Source organism: Delphinus delphis, chromosome 19, assembly GCF_949987515.2.
Source record: "Delphinus delphis chromosome 19, mDelDel1.2, whole genome shotgun sequence".
Classification (NCBI taxonomy): Eukaryota; Metazoa; Chordata; class Mammalia; order Artiodactyla; family Delphinidae; genus Delphinus; species Delphinus delphis.
This window is the reverse complement of record NC_082701.1, coordinates 20,181,614-20,209,306: the sequence shown is the minus strand read 5'-3', so window position 1 is coordinate 20,209,306 and position 27,693 is coordinate 20,181,614. Positions and strand designations below refer to the sequence as shown.

General features: G+C 55.3%; 1 protein-coding gene across 7 annotated transcripts; it reads right to left on the bottom strand.

The window, feature by feature from the left end:
- Positions 1–210: 210 nt before the first annotated feature.
- On the bottom strand, positions 211–26,643 carry JUP (junction plakoglobin). 7 transcript variants are annotated; one of them, XM_059998575.1, is made up of 15 exons: positions 26,501–26,643; positions 15,623–15,838; positions 12,303–12,559; positions 11,827–12,065; positions 10,521–10,722; positions 9,589–9,733; positions 9,381–9,484; positions 7,329–7,667; positions 5,541–5,696; positions 5,211–5,330; positions 2,574–2,724; positions 2,344–2,465; positions 1,757–1,796; positions 1,326–1,491; positions 211–997 (listed from the first exon to the last, which is right to left on the bottom strand). In XM_059998575.1, the coding sequence occupies exons 2-14, from the start codon at positions 15,828–15,830 to the stop codon at positions 1,340–1,342; spliced, it is 2,235 nt and encodes a 744-aa protein (XP_059854558.1). In that variant the 5' UTR covers positions 15,831–15,838; positions 26,501–26,643; the 3' UTR covers positions 211–997; positions 1,326–1,339. The 7 variants fall into 7 exon arrangements, with proteins under 7 accessions (XP_059854558.1, XP_059854560.1, XP_059854559.1 ...); XM_059998577.1 differs by having other exon boundaries at positions 15,623–15,835; positions 26,501–26,620; XM_059998576.1 differs by having other exon boundaries at positions 26,417–26,604.
- Positions 26,644–27,693: the final 1,050 nt, after the last annotated feature.

Here is a 27,693-nt window from a genome sequence, read left to right as displayed (position 1 = left end):
CACCCCTCCTAGCCTCCCAAGGTTCCAAGTTGTGTGTATTAAATTAAATCAACTCCAGCTCCTGGACGGCTCCTTTCTCCCCGCTCCCCCGCACCTTGCCTTCTCCACACACAAGGCAGCCTGGACGCTCGGGATCCAGCCGAGGAGGCATCAGGCTGCTAACGGAGCCCCGCCCCCCCCACCCCTCTCCCCCAAACAGCCTCCACCAGATCTGTGCCTTAGTTTTATTTTCTTTGCTTTGGTCTATACAAAAAAACCAATAACCAAAAACATAAAGCGATAATAATAAAATTTTCTACTGGGACCTTCCCCAGCCCCCCACACCCGTGTGCAGGAGGTGGTGGGGGGAGTCTGAAACAGGAAGGGGAAGAGAAAGCCCCTCACCGCACACCAGAGGGGTCAGCCAAGAGCACTTTTCAGGGGGTCAGCTAGGGCAGTTGTGTGGGCGGGACAGGTGCAAGGGAGCTGCTAACCCTGGGAGGGGCCAAAGCCAACTGCGCATCCTGGGGAGGGAGCAGGCCATGTCCTGGCGCAGGGGAGGCACTCTCCGCATCTCCGCCCCATCCCCCTGGTCAGAGGATCCCTGAACTTTTCAAGATAAGCTTTGGATTCTGGGCCTTTGGGCCTTGAACCTGGGGCCTGGAGACCCCAGGGGCTCAGTACAGTTGGTGGAGTTCAGTGACCAAATCGGAGCCAGCCGGAGAAGGAACCACGGCCCTATGGAGACGGGAAGCCCAGGAGGAGGGGGGACAGAGTGGGGGCCTCAAGTCTAAAGCTTTAGTGCCAGGGCCTCGGGGGTGGGAGGGGGTGTCGGGCCCTGGACCCACAGCCCAGAACAGGAAAGCAAGAGCAGATCGCCATCCCGAGAAAGACCCTACAGAGGACCTCTGAAGGCGCAGGGTTCAGCAGGAAGTTGCAGCCCTCCTGCCCAGGCTCAGGCACTTGGCTATCTCGCCCCAACGCCCGCGAGGAGAGCCTCTCAGATGGGGAACCGCACCTGGAGGGAGGGGCAGACACAGAGGGGTCAGGCCAGCCCTGTGGCCCGTAGGAGTTCGTGCATAACCCGGCCACCATGGTAGAAGGGGCAGGACTCCTCGCCTCAAGCAAAGATAACAGAATGAGGCAGGCGAGGCACACCTTCCCTGGGGGAGCTCAGCCCCGAGAGACCCCACACTTGTTCCCCCCAGAAAGGAGCCACGGTGTCAGGGGAAACCTGAGAGGGCCTCCATGAGAAGGAGGTTCTGAAGGGAAGGGAAAGCCCGAGCCTCAGCAGCCCATAGCGGGAAGGGAGAGCCGCAAAGCAGGGCGGGGAGGGGTCGCCATACTAGGGTCCAGGCAGCTAGGCCAGCATGTGGTCCGCAGTGGGGTAGGGGGGCCTGAGGCCGTCGCTGTAGGTGTCAATGGGATAGTCCCCATCCATGTCCATGTGCATCTCCAGGGGGTCCAGGGGCACGTCACTCGAGTACATGGGGCGGTAGGTGGCATCCATGTCTGGGGAGGAGAAGGGAGCTCCGTCCAGGGTCTCAGGTTACCCTGCGGGGGGGTCTGGACAGCCCTCAGCCACACACTTTCTACCTCTGCCCGCCCCCAGTGGGTCCGCCCCCTTCCCCAGACTCTCACATCAGGGACCCGGACAGAAGTGCATGTGGACACGACAGTGGCTGTCACTGGTCCTTTGGCCCTGGGGTCACAAAGTTGCCCCCTTGCTCACACCCACACACGCACCCCCTCTGCCCTGGGCTCTGCACACACTTACCATCTGCGTAGGGTTCATTAATGGGGATCATGCTCTGGGCCTGAGGATGGAGAGAAAGAGAAACATTGTGGGAGGGGAAGGGTGGAAAATGTAGGCTCCAGGCTGGGGGCAAAGACCCCTTGAAGGAACAGAGGATGAGATAGGGTTACACAGAGCTCTGATGAACTCCTCTCCTCAGGCACCTCCCCAGGGTGGAGGGTCCCACCATTCATGCTAGGAGGCACCCTCAGAACTAGAGCAGGGAGGGGAGTAGAGGGGAGAGGACTAGAGAATGGGTGCCAGGAGCTGCCCCACCCAGGATCAGGGCAGCCTCCAGCCTATACGGCACCTTTGTGCAAGTTAGAGAAAGGCACCCCTGCCCCAACACTTCAGATTAGTTTGGACAAAATAAAAGTGCCATTTTGTAGGTCAAAAACAGTAGATGGTTCAACCCACTACTTCCATCTGCTGGGGATTGTCATAAATGATCCAATTATAAAATAAAAATCTATGAAGTTGACAGGATGGTAGAGGCCTCCCTAAGTGCAATCCTTGTGCAGTGCACAACTTGCACAACCAGACACTGCAGCCCAACCCGGGATACTCACAGCCTCCCAGGCTGCAGGGTCGTGCTTGAAGAGGGAGTTGGTGAGCTCCACAGACACACGCTTTCGGTAATCTGGGTTCTTGTCCTCGGAGATGCGGAACAAGACAGCAGCAGCGTAGGTGGCTGAGCAGAGAAAAGGACGGGCCACGTCAGGTGCCTGCCTCCACCCAGGCCGGAGGAACAAGGCCCAGCTTCCCCCCTCGTCCCCTCGCCCCCAGCCCAGCCCCTCACCGGTGCCCTCATTGTGGGAGTGCAGTAGCTCCATGAGTGGGGCTGAGGCCCCCTCAGCATCAATGACGTCGGCCGCCTCCTTGTCCTGGGCCAGCTCGCACAGCACCCCAGTGGCCACACGTTGGATGTTCTCCACTGAGGAGTACAGGAGCTGGGGAGAGGGGGCGTGGGGTGGGCGTGAGGCAGGCGGGCATGAGGCACCTCACCGCCCTGACCATCTCTGCCTCCGTTTTTTGGATTTAACCCAAGTCCATAGTAGAAAGCATGAAAAGTGTAAGAAAAGTAAAAAGAAATGGAAAAGCACGCTGGACACAATCCCCCACCCAGACACAGCTTCTTTGCATTGGATTTTTATCATAGTCATATACATATATTTGATTCCTGTTTTTTTATCAAACATTGTAGCATAAAGCATTTTCCCACATTATTCAATAACTTTTCTTTAAAAATCTATGAGTTCACGGGAATTCCCTGGCGGTCCAGTGGTTAGGACTCTGCACTTTCACTACCGAGGGCGTGAGTTCAATCCCTGGTCAGAGAACAAATCAGAAGCAGCACAGAGCAGCCAAAAAAAAAAAAAAAAAAAATCTACGCGCACGTATTGTTACTCAAGAGAGAAAGAGACAGAGACTTGGATGGACCTAGAGACTGTCATACGGAGTGAAGTAAGTCAGAAAGAGAAAAACAAATATCGTATATTAACTATTAATATTTGTGGAATCTCAAAAAATGGTACAGATGAATCAGTTTGCAAGGCAGAAATAGAGACACAGATATAGAGAACAAAAGTAAGGACACCAAGGGGGGAAAGCAGGGGGAGTGGGGGTGGTGGTGGTGGGATGAACTGGGAGATTGGGATTGACATGTATACACTGATGTGTATAAAGTAGATAACTAACAAGAACCTGCTGTATAGGGGTTTCCCTGGCGGTGCCAGTAGTTAAGAATCCTCCTGTCAATGCAGGGGACACGGGTTCGAGTCCTAGGCCAGGAAGATCCTACATGCCGCGGAGCAACTAAGCCCGTGTGCCGAAACTACTGAGCCTGCGCTCTAGAGCCCGTGAGCCACAACTACTGAAGCCCAAGCACCTAGAGCCCGTGCTCCACAACAAGAAAAGCCACTGCAATGAGAAGCAGGCGCACCGCAACGAAGAGCAGCCCCTGCTCGTCGCAACCAGAGAAAGCCCGCGCGCGGCAACAAAGACCCAACTCAGCCAAAAATAATACATAAATTAATTTTTTAAAAAAGAACCTGCTGTATAAAAAATTAAATTAAATTTTAAAAAAAAGAGAGAGAGAGAGAAAGAGAATGCTACAAAGCAAAACAACAACAAAAAGTAAAAAAACCTCATCAATCCAAGTGGAGGTAGCTACCGGCACCAATTCCTTACTCTGAACGTTAATAATTAAAGGAAAGAAATTTCAAAAACTAAAAGTTCTTCTTCGACACCATTGTCTATGACCACATGATATAATGGACCATTCTTTTTTTAACCATTCTCTTATCATTGGACAGTCGGTTAATTTTCAATTATTAGTAGTAACACTGCAATTGTCAGCTCTGTGCATACACCTATGCCATGTTTTCAATTACATTATGCTATTTCATAAAGACAGAGTCCCAGACCTGTACTACTTGGCTGTCTATACATATTTCAAAACTGCTTTCTGGAAAGGTTCTACCACCTTATCTTCCCACCAGCAGGGTCTAAGACTGCCCATTTGATCACATCTTCATCAGCACAAAGCACTCCATTTTTTTTTTTTTTTTTTTTTTTGCGGTACGCGGGCCTCTCACTGCTGCGGCCTCTCCCGTTGCAGAGCACAGGCTCCAGACGCGCAGGCTCAGTGGCCATGGCTCACGGGCCCAGCCGCTCTGCGGCATGTGGGATCTTCCCGGACCGGGGCACGAACCCATGTCCCCTGCATCGGCAGGCGGACTCTCAACCACTGCGCCACCAGGGAAGCCCAAGCACTCATTTTTTTCTTTGCCAATTTGATCGTGGAAAATGGGCTCTCACTGCAGGGTAATCTTCATTTCTTTAAACTCCTGGGGTTGAGCATTGCTTTTTGTTTTTTGGTTTTTTTAATATTTCTTTATTTATTTGGTGCGCTGGGTCTTAGTTGCGGTACGCGGGGTCTTTAGTTGTGGCATGTGAACTCTTAGGTGTGGGATTGAATCCGGGTCCCCTGCATTTGGAGTGCGGAGTCTTAGCCATTGGACCACTAGGGAAGTCCCGAGCATTGTTTGTTTATGAGCCACCTGGGAACTGCATGTGCCTCTTCTTATATAACTACTGGGGTCTAGCACTGGGGTCTAGTATTAACGAGCTCTTTTTATATGAAAGATATTAAACTCTTGCCTGTTGTAATGCTTGCAAATATGTTCTCAGTTTGCTGTTTACTTTTCAATGCTTTTAGGTTTTGTCGGACATTAAAACATAGTTTTTATTTTCATTTGCTGGCGTTTGCTAAGTGGTCACTCCTGGTACGACCACTTCTCTCCAAACTCCTCCAAAGGCCTCTTGATGCCTGGCCCAGACCCCCTCAAACCCATGGCTGGCAACCTTCCCCTTTCAGCAGTGGGCAGAAGCAGGGGTTGGGGGAACCTCTCCTGCCCACCTGCCCCAGACTCACCTGCACAAACAGGGGGATGGTGTTGAGTCGGAAGATCTCCATGCGGTTCATGGGATCCCGGGCGAGGATGTGCAGGGCTCCGGTGCAGCCTTCCACGATCTCCTCCATCCTCACGCCGTCCTGTACAAGAGAGAGCCGTTGGGGCATAGCCACAGGTAGCCCTTGGGAGTGGTCACACACCCCCAGGACGCTGGCAAACCTCACTGGTCCTTGGAGTTGGCATCAACTGCAACTCGCCTCCCTATTTACACACTCGCGTGCGCACACGTTCATACAGAGGACACTCTGACTCCCCGGGTGGAGGGTCACAGGCCCCTGCAGCTCACTTACCGTGTAGGGCTGCTGTGTGCCTGCAGCCATGTGGCGCTGGGCATCCTGGTGGGCCTTGACCAGCAGCTGGACGAGGCGGGGGATGACCGCTGCCTCCTGCAGTGGGGCATGGTTGGCTGGGCACAGGGCCAGATTCCTGATCAGGCCGATGGTTGCCTGGCAAGAAAAGGGACACTCACCAAGGGCATTTCCTGGGCATCACTTCTCCAGCATCATCTCCTCCTTCCCCTCTCATCTCTTCTGTCCCCCAGGCCAGCCACAGACATGCTGGAAGATCTCCAGAGAATGAGATCACCCCCAGCCCATGCCCCTTATTCCATACAATCTGTGGGTCCTCATGTCTAACTCTTAGAGCCCCTGCTAAAATGATACCCCATTCCAGAATATTCCATCAGCCCCCAGGCCCTGACACTGCCCCCTGTCCCCTCTCTCTTACCTCCCACTCACAGACAACATAGTCTTGCTTTTCTGATAGTTCCCAAACCCTGATTATCAGGGAGAGGGGGTTCTCACTAGGGGTGACCCCGAAGCCTCCTGCTTTGGTGACGCTCACACTGTAATCAACCCCCAGCAGGCGGCTCTGGGAAGAGGTCTCTGCCCCAGGGTCCTCCAACTCCCAGGAGCCATTCTGGCCTCCCAGGGCTCCTTGGGGAGCAATTTATCATCTTATTTGATCCTCAAAACAAGAAACCAGGAGGGCAGGGATGAAAATCACGGGGGAGATGAGGACAGGGTGGATGACCTGCCAAGGTCACTTGTCAACTTAGCTGCTGGGTCAGGGTGCAAACCCTCCACCCACCTCGAGCTTGTGCTGCAGACCAAGACCGAGGAGGGGAGGGACCGCGTGCTGCCCTTTCTTTAAAATACGATATATATAATCACTTAAGAGTCATTCTTATCTGGACTGTTCTATTGTTGAAAATGTAGGCAACAGGAGCCCCTGCCAGCTGGCTGCTGCGCCCTTTGACAAGACCCCAGTCTACGGCGGCTTCCCTCCTCTCTGGCACCAGATGTCACACACACCGGTAGCTCTGCCCTGGCTCACCCTCACCTCCCCTGCCTGTGACAGGGAACAGATACACATCTCTCCTCTACCCAGGCGGCCCCCCGAGAAGAGGGCTCCACCCTGGCTCCCAGTAGCAGACACCCAGTGTCCCCAGAATCCTCTCTACCCTTTATCTTTTTCGCAACCCTCCTGAGTTTGAGCAGGACACATAACACAGTGCTAACATCCTTGCATCCAGATGTGGCCAAATGACCAAGTTGCAGAGTATGGGCTGAAGTGATGTGTCCCGCTTTCTGGTCGCTGCTAGCCCTCCCTACTTCTCCAGGGCTAAAAGGCACCTATGGGGATGATATAGTCCAACTGTTCGTGTGAGGACAGCCCACCCTCATGACCAGACCCTCTGGCATGAGGAATGTGCTCCATGGACCACCAATATCACCTGGGGGCTTGTTAGAAATGCAGACTCTCAGGCCCACCCCAGGCCCACCGAATCAGAGCCTGCAGTTGAATGAGACTGCCCAGGGCGTTCCTGTGCATATTAAACTTTGAAGCTCTATTCTAGGAGATGGTTGAGCTACGAGATAGAAGGAGTCTGGGTCTCAGGAGCAGAGCCACTGTGGAGGTCTAAACCGGAACATGAGAGAGGAGTAAACTTTTGTCTTATCGGAGCCACTGTATTTCAGGCTTCTTTGTTACCGCAGCTTTGCCTGAACCCATACAGCGCCTAATCTGGTCTTCAGAGCTCCTCCCCTCGCTGGACCCCACCGTGCAGGGGGCGGTACCTTGACCAGCGGCCACTGGTTGGGCTGGTTGAGCAGCTTGACGATGGCCGGGATGCCGTAGTTGAGGCGCACGGAGTTCTGAGCCATCTCGGCCTCGGGGTGGCGGCTGGTGAGGTGGCGCAGGGCACAGATGGCGGGCTCTGTGATGTCATCCTTGTCACCGGCACACAGGATGGCGTGGATGAGCGCCTCCACGCCGCTGTTCTGCGTCACCAGCGTCTTGTTCTTGCTGTTGTTGCAGGTCAGGTTGGACAGAGTACCCGTGGCACAGGTGAGGACATTGACGTCGTCCACGCTCAGCTGGTTCACCAGAATCTTCAGCACACTCTCCAGGCCCTCCTGGGGTCGGGGGAGGCAGAGTGAGGGAGATTCCCAAACACAGGGTCTTCCCAAGTGTACCCGGGAGAACAGATGGCCTACGGAGGTCTCCAGCCCACTCAGCTCATACTCGATGGGCCCTGCCTGTGTGTGTTCATCCCCGTGATTCTGCCAAAACCCGTGAGAAGGTAGTCACGGGGCAGCTGAGGTCCAGAGAGGTTGAGGGCCTTGCCCACAGACCCACAGCTAGTGAGCCGGATCTGAACTCAGGCCTGTCTGTAAGCTCCACGCTCTTTCCTTCCACCCGCTCCTGTCCTCAGACCCAACAGAGCTCTACTCAGGCCGAGGGAGGCCCCTAGGCCAGAAAGAAATTGTTGAGGAGGTCCATGCTTCCATGGCCCAGCTGACCCACTTTTACACGCTTCTCCCCTCTCTGGGCCTTAGCTGCTGCCCATTCTGTGGTCCCCAGGCCAAATCTGCTTTCAGGAAACACCCCTAACCCAGGAGCCTCATTCTCCCAAGGGGAGCCATGTGGGCCCTGTGATGGAACAGGAAGAGCCCAGGATCTGGGGACAGACAGTCCTGAGTTCAAATCCCAGCTCTGCTGTCTGCTAGCTGTGACCAAGGGCCGTTCCTTAACTCCCTGAGCCTCTGTTTCTTTTTTTTTTTTCTATTTTTCTGTGAAAACTTTCTTTTTCTTTAAATTTTTTATTTTATATTGGAGTATAGTTGATTTACAGTGTTGTGTTAGTTTCAGGTGTACAGCAAAGTCAGTTATACATATACATGTATCTATTCTTTTTCAGATTCTTTTCCCATTTAGGTTATTACAGAATACTGAGTAGAGTTCCCTGTGCTATACAGTAGGCCCTGTTGATTATCTATTTTAAATATAGCAGTGTGTACATGTTAATACCAAATTCCCAGTTTGTCCCTTCCCCCTGGTAACCATAAATTTGTTCTTTATGTCTGTGAGTCTGCTTCTGTTTTATAAGTAAGTTCATTTGTATCATTTTTTTTTTAGCTTCCGCATATAAGCGACATCGTGTGATATTTGTCTTTCTCTGAATGACTTACTTCACTTGGTATGATAATCTCCAGGTCCATTTGTGTTGCTGCCAATGGCATTATTTCATTCTTTTTAATGGCTAAGTAATATTCCACTGTGTATCTGGACCACCTGAGCCTCTGTTTCTTCATCTAGGCCCCACACTCTACCTCCCAGTACTGAAAGGGGTAAAGGAGCCAATGTCCCCGGTGCCTAGTGGAGCCCAGCACGTGGCAGGTGCTCAACAAGCAGCCGATCGATGCAATTCTTAGCAGTGACAGTCAGGTTGGAAGAGGGACCAGAAGACTTGTCCTGAAACTGCATTTTTCCTTAAGCTGTTTTTAGGCACCGGCGACCCCCAAGCCGTCTCCTGCACACTACTGCTCCCCCCCGCCCAGGGTCTCGGTCAGAACTGTTCCTCTGACACCACCTGAACCCCAGCCAAGAAACATCAGCCTCCTTCATCTAGTCCCCTTTCTGAATCCCTAACAGGGATTAGAGCCTTGAGCCTAAAGGGATGAGGGGTTACAGGGCACTTCCATCCCCAGCCACGGTGGAGCAAGATACAGAGGTCTCAGCCCTTCCCCAGCTCCTAAGGTCAGACTCCCAGACAGGAGGTTGGACATGGTAAGATGGAAGGACGAGGTGGCTGAAGAGGCAGACCCAGGCTCCACGACCTCCCTCACCTGCTTGGTGGCCACGTCCGAGAGGTTGCGCAGGGTCCAGAGGCAGTTCTGCACGAGGCGGGGGCTGTTGCTCGTCAGGTGTTTGCCCAGGGCCTGCATCCCACCTGGGGTGGGAGACAGGGGCACCTCAGCCACAGGGGAACACCGCTGACTGAGCCTGGTCACTGGTCAGAGCCCCTACCCCCGCCTGCCCGGCCACAGTACTCACCAGCCTCCACGATAGCGGGCTTATTGCTGGGACACACGGACAGCACCTTGAGCACACGGCTGGTGGTCCAGAGCAGCTTCTCGTAACTGTAGTTCCGCATGATGTGCACGAGAGCCTGGGGCCCTCCATTGGCCAGGATGATGAGCTGTGGAGGGAGGGGGGAAATGCGTGTGAGACAGATAGGGACTAGGACAGGGAACAAAGAAGGAAGGGGGGTGACAGAGCTGTTACTACTGTGCTTCATCTAAAACCTGAACAGCTTTTGTGACTATTAAATAAGCCAAAAAGTTACAAAAAAAGGTAATACACAATGCTGGAAAGGATGAGGTGAAATTACTAACGTACATTGCCACTGATGGCATTGCAATAATGCAATCCTTTTGGAAAGTACCTGGAACCCTGCGTAAAAGCTTAGAGATATTAAAAATCCTCAGCCCCACTGATGAAAAACTTTTCCTACTCTCTGGGAAAGGCTGTGTACTTGAATATGTTCATTACAGCATCGTTCGTTCATCAAGGTGGAAAATCGGGAGCAACCTAGATGCCCTCCCTCAGAATAAAGTCTGGGGCCTCCACTTAAGTGAAATGCTATTTGCTGTTATAGAGGGTGGTTTTGCGGACAGTCTAGCCAAAAAAAAAAAATTTAATATCATGCAGAAAACAGATGCAAAGTCGTAAATTGCTGTAAGTACAACTGTGTACAAATATGCCCACAGGAAAGCACTGGAGAAGCACATGGTTGTATGAGGATAATGAATTTTTTCTTTCCCTTGTCCTCAAAATATCCAGTAATATGGTGAAACATGTACATCTGTATATACATATATATTTAACCTAAATAGGGTAAGAAGGCAGTGTCCTGAAGCTGCCGTTGGACGGAGGGTGATGCCACGGGGGCTGCAGGTCTTGGTTGGGGGTGGGGTGCGGCCCACCTTGCTCTCCTGGTTGCCGTAGGCCAGGAGCTGCAGGCAGTCGGTGGTGATGGCCAGGAACTTGGGGTTGTTCTTGTTGAGCAGAGGCACCATCTTCTGCAGCCCGTCTGCCAGGCGCACCGCCATCTTGGCGCCCTCCTGGTACAGCAGCAGGTTGTGCAGCGTGGTGATGGCGTAGAAAAGGACCGACTCCACGGGGGAGCTGGGAGAGGGGCAGGGGGGTCACGTGAGTCAGGTCCCAGGTGAATGTGGGCCACCTCTCAGTACTGACACCCCAATGGTGTCCCTTGAGTCCAGCCCCACTTTTTTTTTTTGGGCCACACCGTGCGGCATGCAGGATCTTAGTTCCCTGACCAGGGATCAAACCCACGCCCCCTGCAGTGGAAGCGCGGAGTCTTAACCACTGGACCGCCAGGGGAGTCCCCCAGCCCCCTTTTTTTTTTTTTTTTTTTTTTTTTTGCGGTACGCGGGCCTCTCACTGTTGTGGCCTCTCCCGCTGCGGAGCACAGGCTCCGGACGCGCAGGCTCAGCGGCCATGGCTCACGGGCCCAGCCGCTCCGCGGCATGTGGGGTCTTCCCGGACTGGGGCACGAACCCATGTGCCCTGCATTGGCAGGCGGACTCTCAACCACTGCGCCACCAGGGAAGCCCCCCCCCCCCCCCAGCCCCATTTTTATGCACAAAGCACACAGCACCTCTCCTCTCTCCACTGGGACCAGGACTCCTCCTGCTTTGTGCTCCCGGCTGGGTGCTAAACGTACGGTTGGTCCCCTTGACACCTGTCCCTACTGAGTAACTGCCATGTGGAAGGCCTCATACTAGAGAGGCCCTGCAAGGGACTCAGGGGAATAAGATCAGTATCTCCACCGTTAGGTAACTCGCAGCCTAATATGATGTAAGGAAAAAGGCCAATCAACACTGCAAGGCTGGGAAAGGTAAAGGTGGCAAAGGACTTCGCACATGCTGTTCCCTCTGCCTGTAATACTCTTCCCTTCATCTACACCAGCCAAACTCCACTCATCCGTCAACCCCCTGCCATTAGAGTGAACAGCTTCTTGGAGCTCCGCTGACCAATCTTGGACACACCTTTGCTCTCATCTATACTGTATCCTGATAACTAACCTGCGAGTTACATGCCTGTCTCCCCTGCTATGCTGTGAGCAGCTGAGCACCAAGACTGGGTGTGATTCTGCACCTGGCACATAGTAGGTGCTCAGTAAATGTATGGAAGCCCAGGGACGTGGGCAGGTTGGGGAGTCCAAGGGAGGGGAAGCCCCAGGCTCCCGCGGTGGGTAGGGGTCGGTACCTGAGCATGCGGACCAGGGCAGGGATGCCACCCGACTTGAAGATGGCAAGCAGCCCCTCGCGGTGGTGGGAGAGGTTGTGAAGGATGCTGGTGGTACAGCGGGCTGTGTCCAGGTCGCTGGTGTTCTGCATGGCGCGCACGACGGCTGCTACCAGCTGGGGCGAGCCCATCAGCGCCCGCCGAGATGCCTCCTTCTTGGACAGCTGGTTCACGATCATGGCCGCCTTGGTCACCACCACCTGGGGGGAGGGGGAGGATAGGAGGATCTGAGCAGATGGGCCAGGCTGGTTGCCACTGTGAGAAGGAAGGGCCAGGAGACCCCTCCACAAAGCTCAGACAGACCCGGGTCAGACTCTTCCCACTGATGGGGCTTTGGGTCAATGACCTCCCTCCACCCCAGGTAGGGCCCTCTCCTGCAGACACCTGACCTCTCCCTTCCCTGCCCCGCCTCCACCCCGGCCAGACCCCTCACAGACCGGGTCCTCATCGTTGAGCAGCTTGGTGAGCTCAGGAAGGGCCCGGGTGGCCAGCTCAGCGTCGTCCTGGTAGTTGATGAGATGCACGATGGCCGACTTCAGGAGCTGGGATGGCTCGGCCAGCCGCTGCAGGTTGGTGGTCTGTCCCTCCACCTGGGTGGCCAGCAGGCAGCTGTCCTCTCTTGTCACACCAGGACATATGGCCTCCCGCACCCGCTGGGCTCTGCCTGTCGTGGACATCTGGTAATCCAGGTCACCTGGGGGCCAACAGGCAGGGACTGAGCTGCAGGATGCGGGCAGGGGGACACTGGGGAGCAGGCATCCCATCTGCGTCCTCTGGACCGCCTCCCAGACCACCACTCATAGTTCTACCTTTAACCAGTGACCTTGAGGAGGGCATCATCGCCTCAGTTACATCATCTGTAAAATGGGGCACCACCTGTCCTGTCCGTCGCAGGGAATTCTTACAAGAATTAAATGAGATAATAGTTGTGAATTGGGACCTCCCTGGTGGTCCAGTGGTAAAGAATCCTCCTTACAATGCAGGGGATGCGGGTTTGATCCCTGGTCAGGGAACTAAGATCTCACATGCCGCGGGGCAACGAAGCTCACGTGCCACAACTAGAGCCCACGTGCCACAAACCACAGAGCCCTCGCGCTCTGGAACCCACGTGCCACTACAATGCCCACACGTCCTGGAGCCTGCGCACCACAACTAGAAAACAGAAAATCCACGTGCCACAACTAGAGGGAAGGCTGTGCACCACAATGGAGAGCCCACGCGCCGCAGCTAAGACCCGACGCAGCTAAAAACAAATAAAATAAATAATAAATAAATCTTTAAAAAAAAAGTTGTGAATTGCTCTTAAAAGAAAGGATGACGAGGTGCTTCCCTGGTGGCACAGTGGTTGAGAGTCCGCCTGCCGATACAGGGGACACGGGTTCGTGCCCCGGTCCGGGAGGATCCCACATGCCACGGAGCGGCTGGGCCTGTGGGCCACAACTACTGACCCTGCGTGTCTGGAGCTTGTGCTCCGCAACAGTGAGAGGTCCGTGAACCGTGATGAAGAGTGGCCCCCGCTCGCTGCAACTAGAGGAAGTCCTCGCACAGAAACGAAGACCCAACACAGCCAAAAATAAATAAATTAATTAATTAAAAAAAAGAAAGGATGCATGTGCCTGGCACATATTGCTAAAAAAAAGTTCAGAGATTATTATTATTAAAAGGAATAGCTAACATCTTTTGAGTACAGGCACACCTTGGAGATACTGCGGTTTCATTTCCAGACCACTGCAATGAAGTGAATATTGCAATAAAGTGAGTCATGAATTTTTTGGTTTCCCAGTGCATATAAAAGTTATGTTTACACTGTATGTAGTGTATTAAGTGTGCAATAGCATTATGTCTAAAAAATGTACATATCTCAATTTTAAAATACTGCCCAAAAATGCTAACCGTCATCTGCGTCTTCAGCAAGTCATAGTAATATCAAAGATCACTGATCATACATCACTATGACAAACAAAATAGTCATGAAAATGTTTGAAATATTGCAAGAATTACTAAAATGTGACACAGAGACATGAAGTGAGCAAACGCTGTTGCAGAAATGACACCGACTGACTTGCTCCATGCAGAGTTACCACAAAACTTCAATTTGTAAAAAACGCAGTATCTGCGAAGTGTAATAAAGTGAAGTGCAATAAAACGAGGTGTGCCTGTACTTATTATGTGCTTAGCAGTGAATTAAGTGCTTTCCTTATACTTTTCTCATCTAATCTTACAACAATCCTAGAACGTAAGGACTATTATTATCTCCGCTTTATAGATGGGAAAACTGAGACACAGAGAGGTTATAAGAACCCAAGCTGGGATCTGAACTCAGACAGCCTGACTCCAGAATCCAACCCCGACTCTATGCCCCTCCCTTAACCACCAGGTAGGGGTAGGATGAGACAACCTCGGTCTATTTTCAACCCTGAAATTTCACGGTTCTAATTATACCCTCATCCTCCCCAAAGGAGACAACTCTCCCACTATACGGGCAGGCAAATAGAGGCCCAGAGGGCCACCCAGTAGAATACAGCAGATCAGAGGGAAAGTCCAGACTGTGGGTTTCAGCAAGCAAGAGGGGGGCTCTCAGCTCAGAGTCCAGGCTCCACCCCCTGGCGGGTCTGGGAGTCCCACAAACAGGTGCCCCGGCTTCCCAGGCAGCCCTGCCCTGGCAGGCAGCCCTGCCCTGGCAAGTGTCCCAAAGCCCCGAAGAGAGGGAGGCAGAGGTTCCACCCTCCAACCAGTCGGGAAGGAGAGACCATCCACGTGACTTTCCCGTCCGGATGCTGTACCTCAGCTACCAACACAATGCCTGGCCCTGCCAGGCTGAGAGGCCTCTGCCTGCCGTGTGGGAGGAGCTCCCCAGGGTGCAGAGGCTGAGCTCTGCCGTGGCCCAGGCTGCCAAAGCCTACCCAGCACCCTCCCCAGCTCCCATAGCTCTCCGGGCTGCAACACTCAGGGCCCTGGAGGTATCTGTGGACTACAGACAGGACTGGATACTCCTCTCCCCCAGAGAGGCAGGGCACCCTGGGCTGGTGGGGAAGGCTCTGCCTTCCCGGCATATTTGAGGCTCCTGGAGCAAGAGGACTGTGTCTTCCCCACAGTCCCTGAATTCCCTGAAGGCAGCAGTGATGCCTCCTCATCACACTGTAAGTTCACGGAAGGCAAAGACTGTGCCTCTTCCTTCAGACTGGTGGGCAGGGTCTACGCTTCCGCTCCGTACCAGAGGTTCATGGAAGAGGAATCTGCCTCCCTCCCAGATGGGGGCGCTCTGAAGTCGCTGTGCCTCCTCCCTCAGACTGGTAAGTCTAAGAACAGGAGCTGTGGGGCTTCCCTGGTGGCGCAGTGGTTGAGAATCCACCAGCCAGTGCAGGGAACATGGGTTCAAGCCTTAGTCTGGGAAGATCCCACATGCGTCGGAGCAACTAAGCCCGTGTGCCACAACTACTGAGCCCACGTGCTACAACAACTGAAGCCTGCATGCCTAGAGCCCGTGCTCCGCAACAAGAGAAGCCACCACAATGAGAAGCCCATGTACCACAACTAGAGAAAGCCCGTGCACAGCAACGAAGACCCAAGCAGCCAAAAATAAATAGATAAATAAATTTATATATTTAAAAAAAAAAAACAAACAACCGTAGCTGTGCCTCCCTCCTCAGACCGGGAGCCCCCTGAAGTCTGCCTCCTCTGACCCTGACCTCCCTCCAGTGCCCAGCCTGGCTTTCGGCTGGAATATTCCCATGGAAGAGTCCCCAGGGATCCTGACCTTGGCTCTGGGGCACCGCCTGGGTGTAGGTGGTGGTCTTCTTCAGCATGTACTGGCGCTCACAGGCCTCGTCATCCTCCGTGACGCCTTTGCTGCTGACCGAGGGCACGCAGGTATTGACCCCCGAGTGGATGCCCGAGTCGTAGGTGTACGTCTGTTGCCACTCCGTCACCTTGATGGGTTGTTCGATCAGGTTCATCACGTCCATGGTGGCTGCTGGGGACACAAAGGAGGGGCAGGAAATTAGCTGGCCGCAGTGAGGCATCCCATCAACAGGCCCAGTCCCCACCTTCAGCCTCTCCCCAGGCCCTGCCCATCACCCCTAACCCGCACCACAGCTGCAAGGCCGTCAGCAGGCTGTGGAGGAGGGTGGGAGACAGGAGAGACCAAGCCCAGGGGGGGACTGCCAGGATGGGACACCTGTCTGTGAGTCCTGGGCTTGCATCTCTGACCTCCAGCCCAGGGTGGGGTGAACCCAATGGCGGGAGGGGTATAAAGGGCCAGATGCCCCAACCCAGCCCTCAGCTCACTCACCTTGCTGTCCCAGCCCCAAACCCCCAGAACAGGAGAAGGCATTCAGGACCTTCAACAGCTTCTAGGGTCCCGCAGACCCACCCCCATCCACTGGGGCCCCCTGGGAAGCACTGTAGAGGTGAGGCAGCTACACCCCAGGCACTGGGCAGGAAACCGGGTGGGGCAGGGAAGCAGCCAGACAGGTTTCTCTGGGAAGCCTCAGACTCCAAGATCTCACTTTCCTGCAGATGGGGCAGGATCACGAGTGACCCCAGAGGCTCAGGCCCTAAGGACCCCATCTCTCCAGCACTCCAGCTTCTAGAAGCCTTTCCCAGAATTCTGAATCCCACCAACCAGTTCAAATCTCAGCCACATACTACTGGGCAACTCACTGCTCTGCTGAACCTCAGTCCTCATTTGTAAAATGGGGTAGCACCACCTCCCTCGTAGGCTGTTGTGAGGACCAGATTCGTAAAGGACCCAGCCTGGTGCCTGGCACACAGTAGGTGTTCAATGTTGGTGACCATGGCCAGATATCAGTATTGCTTCTCCCTCAGGGTGGGGCAGACTACTATTCAGAGACTTGGGGCCACTTGAGGCTCATGAATAGCTGGGCCTGACTCTACCAGGGAGGTGGTGACTCCCACTTGGTCTGTCCAGCTCCCGTCTCGGTGCTGACCTCCAGAGTCCAGCAGCTGGGAGGACGGGCAAGGGAGGCTGTGCCCCAGTGAGGGCCTTCCTGGTGTCCTTCAAGAAGGCTTCCCTGGTGGCGCAGTGGTTAAGAATCCGCCTGCCCATGCAGGGACCACGGGTTCGAGCCCTGGTCCAGGAAGATCCCACATGCCGCGGAGCAACAAGGGCCATGCGCCACAACTACTGAGCCTGCGCTCTAGAGCCCCCAAGCCACAGCTACTGAGCCCGCGTGCCTCAACTACTGAAGCCCGCGCACCTAGGGCCCGTGCTCCGCAACAAGAGAAGCCACTGCAATGAGAAGCCCGCGCACCACAACAAAGAGTAGCCCCCCCTCACCGTAACTAGAGAAAGCCTGCGCACAGCAACGAAGACCCAACATAGCCAAAAATTTAAAAAACAAATAAAATAAATAAATTTTAAAAGGTCACCATCCTCACAAGTGGGTTTCGAAGCACATGCTCTGCTCCCGCATTTACAGATGGGGAAACTGAGGCTCCACCCAGTAAGGAGGCATAGCAGAGAAATGACAGAGCCAGGCCCAGGCCCAGGTGTGAGTGACACCCGAGTCTGTGGCCTGTGCACACCCAGTGTGGCCTCAGATGGCAAGTAGACCCCAGGCTGGTCCACCCGTGAGGCTGGGCAGCAGTACCCAGCACCTCAAACCCACTGTCCCATTGTGTTGGGAGACCAGTTAAGGACGAGGCTGGAGTGGCTGGTGAGCCTGGTCCCACCCCAGGAACAAAGATCACCAAGGATATGTCTTCTGGGATGGCCCCAGTGCCACCCTCCAGGAGGATGACAAAGATCCTTCATGTCACCCTGCCTTTTATGGCGACCCCAGCTCCCCGTCTGCTTGTGAGCACACCTGGAACCGGCAGAGGCAGGAGCCAGACCAGCTCCCCGCGGACTCCTTCCTCTCCTCCCATCACCCCGAGTGACTCAAGAGTTTCAGGCTGATAAACAGAAGCGGGCTCGGTGCCTCCAGACGTGCCCAGCTGCTTTCCAGGCACCGGCCAAGTGTGGCTATTTCAGGGGAAGCCCTTCCCCCCCGCCCCCACCCTAACCACACACTGCCCGGCACTCCTGCCTTCCCTGGACACAGAGAATACAGGAGAGTTTGGGAGGAGAAAGCCTGTCGCAGAAGCCCCAGGGAGAAAATTCAGGCAGGAGGCCTTGGACATCCAAGCACTGGAGAAGGAAGATGAAACTGCATCAGTAAATACAGTTGCATTAACCCTGTAAAAGGCCACTTTGCCGGGCAGAGGGCTGAGCCGACATCTGGACGCCGAGCCTCAGTCAGATTCGCTTAGGACAAACTGGACATCTCCAGCCCTATCAGTAAAAACACGCAACCCGAGCCAGAAAAAGCTGCTCCCCAGTAGAGACCGCCGCCTACCCTGATGCTTCTGAGCCAAGTAAGAGGGATACAGGCCTTGGCCGGAACCTCAGGGACAATCCCCTCACCAGCCCCATATCCAAAGGGACCACCGAGGTCAAGGCTGGCCATAGGAGGGGCATTTCCTCAGCAGGCCCCTCACCAACCCCCGCCAGCCCAGGCCTGGAGCCAAAAGAAGTTGAGGGCTGGACAGCTGCCCAGGGCGAGACAGAGCCCTCAGAGGCCACAGGATCCATGGCGGAGGGGAGGCGGGGGTGGGGGGAAAGCCTTAACTAGCAAATGAATCTCATGCTTCCCTAGAAGCAACCCTGGCCGGCATTTTATTATTCCCAGTTTCTAGGTGAGGAAACAAGCTCCAGGCTGAAAAACAGTGGCGCTCTGCTCAAATCCAGATCTGCCTCACTGCCAACCAGCCTCCAGCCCACCAAGGAGAGAATGCCAGACACCCTGCTGCAGAAGAGAGTGAGGGGCAGGGGGCAGGAGGGGCACAGGTGGAGCCGAGCACCTGCTGCTTGGCAATCAGGAGTCCCAGGTTCTAGTCCCACCTCTGCTGCAAACTTGCTGTGTGTCCTTGGGCAACAGCTTTCCCTCTCTGTGCTTCATCTTCAGAAAGGGTAGCCCAGGTGATCTCAGAGGAAAGTTGATATCTAAGATTCTAGGAATAAAGAGTCAGAATTCCCATGACAGACCAGAAAAGGCTGAGGGTGGGCAGGGTCAGAGGTGGAAAGCAGTCCAGAAAGGACATGCACCAGAACTCTTCTTGAAGAAAGGATGCTGGTGGGAAGCCACTCCCGCCACAGGAAAGATATAAGTCAGACCTCAGGCAGGGCTGTCAAGCAGCCCCACCTTTCTCCCCACCTACTCCCCAGGAGAACCAGGGGAATTCTTTTTTTCTTTTTTAATATATTTATTTATTTATTTTTGGCTGTGTTGGGTCTTCGTTGACGCACACGGGCTTTCTCTAGTTGCGGCCAGCAGGGGCTACTCTTTGTTGCAGAGCACGGGCTCTAGGCACACAGGCTTCAGTAGTTGTGGCACATAGGCTTAGTTGCTCCGTGGCGTGTGGGATCTTCCCGGACCAGGGCTCGAACCTGTGTCCCCTGCACTAGCAGGCAGATTCTTAACCACTGCGCCACCAGGGAAGCCCCAGGGGAATTCTTTCACAAGAAACAAAAGTGCTGTTTTTGCAGCTCCCAGGGTGGAGGAGGCCGCACCCGGTTTGGTCTTGTCCCTCTCCGCCCTGGACCTGGAGTGACACCCGCCACAATGCCCCTGGACAGAGCCAGGGTGGAAGGAGGCGAGACAGACGCGGGCCCTGCCCCTGCACCCTGGCGGGAGCCGGGCAGAGCCAGACACAGGGCGGGGCCCTGAGTTGAATGGGCGCACTTTGTTTAGCAAGCAGTCTCTATTGCAGGAGGAAGAAGCCAGCTCAGAGATCACTGGGTGGGGTGGGGGACCTGGCAAGGGACAGGAAGAGAGAAGACAGGGGCCCTGAAGAGGGTGTGCGAAGGACCCTTCCCCCACTGGTCCACACTGGCCAGGAGTCTGCAAGCAAGGGGACTGCTTTGGGGCCTGCCCTGCCTGTCGCTCCTGCTTCCTCCTCCGCGTGGCCGACCCAGGGGGCTGGCAGCAAGCACCCTAAATCGAAGACTGTCCTGGCAGAGTGTGGCCCAGCTCTGACATTAAAAAGAACTCCCAGGAATTCCCAGGCAGTCCAGTGGTTAGGACTCCGTGCTTCCACTGCAGGGGGCACGGGTTCGATCCCTGGTCGGGGAACGAAGGTCCTGCATGCCATGCGTCACGGCCAAAAAAAAATTAAAGAGAAATAAAAAGAACCCCCACCAGAGCTGCATCAGGCTTCTTCGCCCTGCCAGTACCTGCCGCAGTGACGGGCTGGGCCGGGCTGCAGGACGCCAAGTGTCAATAAGACACGGGGAGATCAGGACAGGAAATGGGCTGCCTGAGAGGTGAGCTGGGACCCGGCTCAGAAACACTGCATCAGAGCAGTCAGGGCCCCCCAGAAGTTCCTTGGGCCAGAGGCCAGCACCCTGTGCAGACACGGATCACGGGCTCAGAAAATGACAGACGAAGGGGGCCATGGGCAGGGCGGGAGGGCATGGGGGTCAGGGGAAGGCTCCATCCAGCCCCCCCCCCCCCCCCCCCCCCCGCGCTCACTGGCCGCATGCCCTTGGGCAAATCACGCAACTTCCCGAAGCCTTGCACATGACTGTGCAAGGCCTCTGTTGGTAGGAAAGGCCCAGGCAAGCGTCCTTCTACTAGGGAAGCACAGACATGGCAGAGGAGGAAGACAGCAGAGATGGGCCTGGCAAGGTAGCCGGTAGCCAGCCTGCTTTGTGGGACCCAGTACTCAGGGCAAGACCCAGGCTTCCTTTCCCTGACCCCTCAGATGAAGGCTAGGAGGGGAGCTGCCTCCCGGCCCTGGGCCAGAGCCCCTGGGGTCGGGGGAGGTGTGGCCAGGGAGGATGAGTTATGTCCAGGTCCTGGGAGGGGAGGCCAGGTGGAGACATGGCGCTGCCCCTCTCCCCGGTCACACGTGCCGCCTTCTGCAGCTGGGGGCCTGCAGGCCAGTCAGGCCTGGACATTCCCCACATAGCAGCCCCAGGGGAGAGGCTGGGCTCCACAGTGTCGCCAGCCACCACCCTTCCCCACTCTGTCTCTGGCTCCAGAAGAGATCTGGCGAGCGGTCCCAAGCACAGACGGAAACAGACTCTACAAAAGTACAGAGACAGACAGGACTGCATCCCTTGAGAGCCCTGTCTCCCCCATCAGGCTGGGGCTTCCCATCTAGGCCTCTCCCCTCAGACGGGTGGCTCCAGGAGAAATGTCCACCACCCGCACACTAGATGTTCCCTGGCAGAGACTGTGGTCTCCGCCATCAGACTGGTCATTCCAAACGGGCAGGGACTGAAGCGGGTACCATGTGTGGCCAGGGTCCTGGGGACGGGAGAAGATACAGAAGCCCATCCTGAGCTTCCGGAGGAAACCCCTCACTTCCAGGCTGGAGGACAGCCTGAGCTGTGGCCCAGCACTGGCTGCGGGTGGAGGTTCAGGTCAGGCCGACCCAGCTGCTGTTTATTTTCTTCCTTCTGGGCTCCTGCCCAAAGCAAACAAACCAGGGTGGGAAAATGAAGGGGACTTGGAGGAGAGGGAAATGCCTAGCCAGGTGGCTGGACCCTGGGAACCTCTGGGCCCCCCTGGAGAGGGCTCCAGCTGGAGCGCCATTCCCTGCTGGGGACCCTGGGTGGGCAAAAATCCCAAACCGGCAGATGACCCTAAACCGGGACTCCTGGGAATGGAAAAACACTTTACCAGCCTCAGGAAACAACAGCTAAGGACTCACTTGGGTCGGTGACGTATCTCAATACCCAAGTGCCTGCTGTCCCCACCTGACCACCGCCACCCGGGGGGCTTGGGGAGCCCGTCCCCAGCTCATGTCCACTCCTCAGGGTGTGATTCCCCAGGGTTTCATTCTGCAAGGATCGCTGCCTGGCCCTCTCCTGGAAAAGCAGGGAAGACCCAACTCTTACTTCCCTGTTCAGCATTTGCTGGAGAAAACTAGGGTTCGAATAAAGATTTGGTTAAAATTTGTTATTGTCTACAGAGCATAAGATCATCCGAGAGCGAGGCTGAGATAATAGGAGGATGCTAAGAAAAGAGAAGGGAAGGAAATGTTCATGGTTAGATGCCTCAACAGGATTACGGGTGACTTTTTTTCTTCTCTTGGAAACTTTCCTAAACTTTCCAACTGTTTTATAAAATGATCAGATATTACTTTTTCAATCAAGTGGGAGCGGGAGTTGTGTAGTGAGTGCAACCTCCGCTCACCCCAAAATAAGCAGTGTATTGATTGCCCAGCCCCGTCCCAATTCTCCCCTGTCCCTGCCACTCACCAGAGACAAGAATCCTCTGTCCCCACAGGGAGGAAAGACAGTCGACCTGTAACCCACACTCTGCAGGTCTTAGAAAGCTGAGCTTCCTGCCCTGAAGGCCCCCAAAGCCTGAGGGGCCAGGAGGCTGAGCAAAGGGGGAGTGGTCGGTGAGCTTTCTCTTCAGCCTAGCCAAGGAAGCTGCTGGAAATCAGGACAGTCCACGCCCCCCAGACCTCCCCCAGATTCAACCACGTCCCAGGAGGCAGGCCTCAAGGTGTCGCTTGCAGAGACACAAACCCTGATGACCTGCCCCAGTCACACTGCTGCTTCTCTTCATAGGGGTCACTGGGCCAGCGGCTCATGGCCACCTGCCTCTCACATGGCCAGGTCTCTCCTCCCAAAAGACACAAGACTAAGAGTTTCCCCAGGGACCCCAACAGACCTCAGACTCGCCCCAAAGGGTAGTGATTCCTACCTGCCCTCTCTCCTGGGGCAGCCTGGCTCTCCCCCAGCTCACACGGATGGGACCCTGCTTCCTCCTCTTCCGAGAAGAGTCAACCCTGAGCCTCCACCAGGATCTCCCTCTTACTCATCAACTCAAGATCTCATCTCTAACAGGCAGGAAGTCCTTCCTCCTGTCTAGCCTCCATTCCTTCCATAAGAGTCCCAATCGCTCTTGTGTCCTCAGGGCTGTTGGAAAACTGCAAGCCTGTCACCCTTTTCACAGCAATCACCCGGGACTAAGTTCATTCTCTTTCTTTCTTTGTCACATCAAGTCCCCTCAGCCTTCTCTTCTCCAGGATCAGTAACTCCCCATGCCTAGGGTCCCCTCCTGACCTCAAGGGATCTGGAAGCCCCGTGTCGATAGGCTCAGTACCCAGGCTGTACTGACACAGATAGAGGCCCCATTTCCCAGGCCCGTTCCGGTGTCAGGTGCCCAGTAGGCAGACGTGCCAGCAGGTCTGAGGACAGTGACACCAGCCCCTCCCTCCAGGACCCAGGCCCTGCTGACCCCACCCCAATCACCAGAAAGGCCTCCTCAGCAGCAGAAAACCTACTCCCAGCCCCCAGGGCTCCCAGCTCCAGAGGACAGCCAGCTCCCCGCCCTAGACCAGCCTGGCAGTGCTGACTGGTAGAGTCCAGCAGGACACTGGTCCGGTCCTAAATCTGACTCTCGTTTCTCTCCACTCCCCAGGGGACAGGCCCCCCTTTATCCTGGCCCAGCTCCAGCCCCCAGCAAAGCATACAACTCCCACTTCCTATACAGGGAGAAGTCCAGAACAGTCCATGGCTCGGCCCAGCTCAAGCCAGGAGGCGGCAGCAGCTTTGACCCCTGCCCTCCTCTCCCTGCCGAAACCTCCTCCACATATCCGCCACAGCCCCTGGCCTTGGGGAGACAGCCCCCTCCACCAGGAACCAAAAACCAACCCACGGGAGGGTCAGGGGTTTCAGAGGGCAGGAGGCTGGGACGTGAGTCACCCCTACCTGGCAAACCTGCCCCCGCCTTCACCAACCACACACACCACCCTGGAGCCTTTGGAATTCTCTTCTCCCCAAACTCCTAAGCAGAGACTCTCAAAAAAGGGATGGCAGAAAAATTCTTCCCAGAGCCATGGTGGGGTGATACAGCAAGATGGGCCCTGGGCTTGGCACCAAAGGACCCAAATGCCAGCCTTGGCCCTGCTTGGGTCTCACTGTGCAACCTTGGGCAAGTTACTTAACTCCCCTTTCTCACCTGTAGAATGGGGTAATGATACTTGCCTAGAGGGATGGTCATAAAGATTAAGTGAGAACAGTTAATGACAGTGCTTGGAATCTATAAGTAGCCCCTTACCTTTTAAGTGACCATTTATCAAGTACTTATTCGGTAGTTGGTACTATTATTTCCATTTTGCCCAGGAGGTCACTGAAGCTCAGAGAGGTGAAGTGACTTGACAAGGCCACGCAGGTAACGAGCGACAGAGCTGGGAATCAAACCTAGCTCAGTCCAAGCCTAAATCCCTATGCTCAGAACTGCCCCACTATAACATCTGTCCAAATAATAGCCCTTCTGTAGAGAAGTCAACTGCCCCATCTCATTCTAAGGTGGCTCTTTTCCACAAGCCCTCCCAGGCCAGGGAGAGACCCCCGTCACCTGTACCTGCCCAGTCAGTACCCCTTCCTTCCCATGCAATGCACTCACAAAGCCTCATCTCTGGCAGCCCAAATAGAGATTCCAGAGGAAATGGGGTTGTAACTGGGGTGGGGTGGGACCGGGTGGAGGCATGGAGAGGGCTCATGTCACCCAACCTGAGGCTTGATCTAGCAAGAAATGACCACTTGGATCCTACCTTTTTTTCCCCTCTCCCTCCAGTCCAGTAAGTAGCCAGTTTGCACCTCCTAACAATACTTCCTCAGTATTATCTTTTCATCGAAGCCAGGAAACAGATTAGCTAACCTAATCATTTAACCAGTGTAATTAACAATGCCTTCCCCTCCTCCACTTTGGCACAGAGAAGAGGGAAAACAGGTTATTTTGCCCAAACTCCTTGCCCTTGTGACACCCACTGGAGCAGAAGAGGTATGGGACTCCCCCTGACCCAGGTTCCCCCTGACCCAGGGCACTCCATGGGGTGGGTCTGACCTCCGCCCTCACTCTCCCATCTACCCCCCACGGTGGAGTTGTAGGGTGGTAAGGGTCTTCCCAAGTGAGTCAGGGCAAGCAACCCTGATTCCCCCAGTCTTCCCTTCATCTCAGGAATGGAGAACCTGGCTGTTACATCCCCCCTTTCTGTTCCCCAAGGAGGCCAGGGAAGGGACTCTCAGGAAATTGCTGGGGGGGAGTAGGGAGGGCAGCAGCTAACGCAGCTCTGCCTGAAACCTTCCCCACTGAAGCCTTCCTCCAGTCCCACCTTCCCCATCGAAGTCTCTCCGGAAAGGGGGTGGGTGGGAAAAGGACTTCAAAAGCCTCCAGAAGGAATGCACCTTCAAAACCCAGAAATCAAATGGAAATCCAGCCCCATTGCTCCGCGCTCTTCGGACTCAATCCCCAGCCAGCTAAATAACGTGGGGGATGGGATAGAGGGGAAAAAAACACCAGAACAATCGCTCCCCCCACCCTCAGTCAGTTTGGCCCGGCCCGGCCCCACCCCCATTCCTGGGGAGGGGGGCAGAGCTCGGGAGAGCCTGTAGGGCAGACCTCCTGCGAGGGGGTGTGGTGGTCCCCGGAGACAGGAAGACAAGGAAGAAGCTGCTTCCCCTTTGGCCCGGCCCCCCACCCCGGCCCCCCCTCAGGCCCCAAGGGGCCCAGCAAACAGGATGGAGGTGGGGGCTGGGAGGACGGGGTCACAGCGCAGGCACTGCCCAGGTTCAGCCTGGCCGGCTGGGGGAGGGGGCTTTGCTCCGAGAAGGACCCCTAAAGCCTGCGGGAAGCCCCGGGCAAGGAGGCAGGAAAACCCCCAGAGAAAGCCGCCGTGAATACTCCTTCCTGGAAAGTTTGTTCGGCGTGATTTTTCCGCCAAGAAGAGGATAGAAAGGAAGGGTAGTCCTGTTCCCATATCAACACTCTGGAAGCCGCAGCTACTGGAAACTGGGCCGGTGAATTCTCCACCCGTGCACGACCCCTCCGCCCAGACCCCTATCTGGAGCCTCGGGTGCCAGACACCGGCTGGGCGCGGAGCCGGGCCCAGCACCAATCCCCCTGCCATCCCATCCCGCCTCCGCTGGCGGAGCCAGAGCCCGGCACCCACCCGAACAGAGCGGAGAGAGGCGCCGCAGGTACAGTCCCGACCAGGCTCGCAGAGCTGGAGGGCAGGGCCTCCGGACTCCGTGTGCTCACCTGCTCGGCAGGTGGGGCCCGCGTCTCTAGGAAAATGTGCGCTCAGCCCTCACAGTTGGGCAAGCCGGGCGTAGACAATAGGGCCCCACCCAGGCCTGGGGGAGTAGAGAGGGAGGGAAAGCGAGGATAACGCGTGGGGTGGGGTGACGGTGGCCCCAAAGAGACCAGCGGCAGCAAGTTTCGCAAACAGTAAATTCCTGATTACAGAGTGAGCGCTGGGACGCAGGCCGAGCAGGTTAAAGTCTCCCCCGCAAGAAGCAGGGCCAGAGTCAGGGACGCGGCGCCCAGCGAGCTCCGCGGGTCCCGGGGGAGGCGCGACCCGGAGGCACCTGCCCTGATCCCTCCCCACCTTTCTCAGACACCGGCTCTCGGAGCCCCCAGTCGCGCTCCGCGCGAACCTCGCGCCCACTTAGTCACCGCGCCCAGGACCCCAGCGCGCCCCCTGCCGCCCGTGCAGGGTGGCTCTCCCTGGCTCCCGCCCTCACCTGCCCGGGGACGGCGGGGATCGGCCTCTCGTCTGCTCGCCCCGCTTCCCTCGCCTCAGCGATACCTGCCCCGATCGTCCGCACCTGCGTTTGGAGCCTGGCCGGGCTGGGTAGGGGTCGGGCCGGGATGGGAGCCGGCGCGGGCTGCGAACTGAGCTTAGCGCACTCGGGCGGTGGCTGCTCCGGACTCTGGCCAAGGCAGCAACTCAGTAACCGAACAAAAGGCGAAAGGACCTGACAGCCAAGCCACGCCTCTCGCCCCTTCGAAGCTCCGCCCCTGAGGGAGACGCCCACCCGCTGATGTGGGCTTACTGGCTGCCTGGCCTGACTGTCCTATGGAGAGGCGGAGCCTCGCGCCCAGTCCCCTTTCACCGCCGCCTCTGTTTATCCGCTGGCCATTGGCCCCAGGGACTGCCACTCGGCCCTAGAGACGTTTTCCAACTTGAGGTTCCATCCTAACTCCTCACCTATTGGCAGATTGAGGGTTACTTCCTCCTGATTGGGCAAGGAACTGTCAGTAAGACTAAGGAAAGAACCAATGGAAGGGATGGGGTGTGTCTTGTCCCACCCTACCCCCGAGCAGGTAAGAAAGATTACTCTCCCCTTACCCCTACCTGTCCAACAGGTGAGTCCGGAGGGGCCATGGGAAAGGACAGATGACTTCACTGGCCAGCCAACTCAGCGTCAGGCATGATGCTTCTTTGGGCTTATTCACCCTTGCCTCAAAGTGGTAATAACGTATTAGTATAGCATTTCATAGGCTTTTTTTTCTGGGCTGGGATTTTTTTTCCCAAAAGATGGAGTGCTCATGAGCTTTACAATTAGAAGTCCTGGATTCGGGTTCTGCTACTTAGTAGCTGTGTGATCTTAGGCAAATTACTTGTCTTTCACCCTGTTTCTCCACACCTGTAAAATGGGTTTATGAGCTACATCTCTCTCATGGGGGTGAAGGAAGTTTTGTGAAGTCACTTGGACAACTGCTAAAACTTAAAGTTAAATTAATGATGGGTTTTTTTTTTTTTTTAATGATGGGTTTTTAAAAAAAAATTCTCATGACAATTCTGAAAAATTGTTAGGGCAACAAAATGGTCCTCATTTCAAAGATGAGGAAACTGCTTCAGAGAGATGACAAAACTAGAAAATGGCACATCCTAAACTAGACCCCTTTTCTAACTTCAAGGTCCACCAAACCACATGCTCTCCTGGTGGAATAATAGCATAGACATAAAATGTCAAAGCAGTGGGGAGGGGCTGGGGAAAAGGCAAAAATGAATATT

Bases quoted from the DNA above. Each gene is read 5' to 3' on its own strand.
- JUP (XM_059998575.1), bottom strand. From the start codon at position 15,830: ATGGACGTGATGAACCTGATCGAACAACCCATCAAGGTGACGGAGTGG. The intron at 2,466-2,573 runs GTGAGGGGCTGG...TTCTCTGCTCAG, and splicing joins CTCCCACAATGAGGGCACCG to CCACCTACGCTGCTGCTGTC. The intron at 1,797-2,343 runs GTGAGTATCCCG...CTCCATCCTCAG, and splicing joins ACCCTGCAGCCTGGGAGGCT to GCCCAGAGCATGATCCCCAT.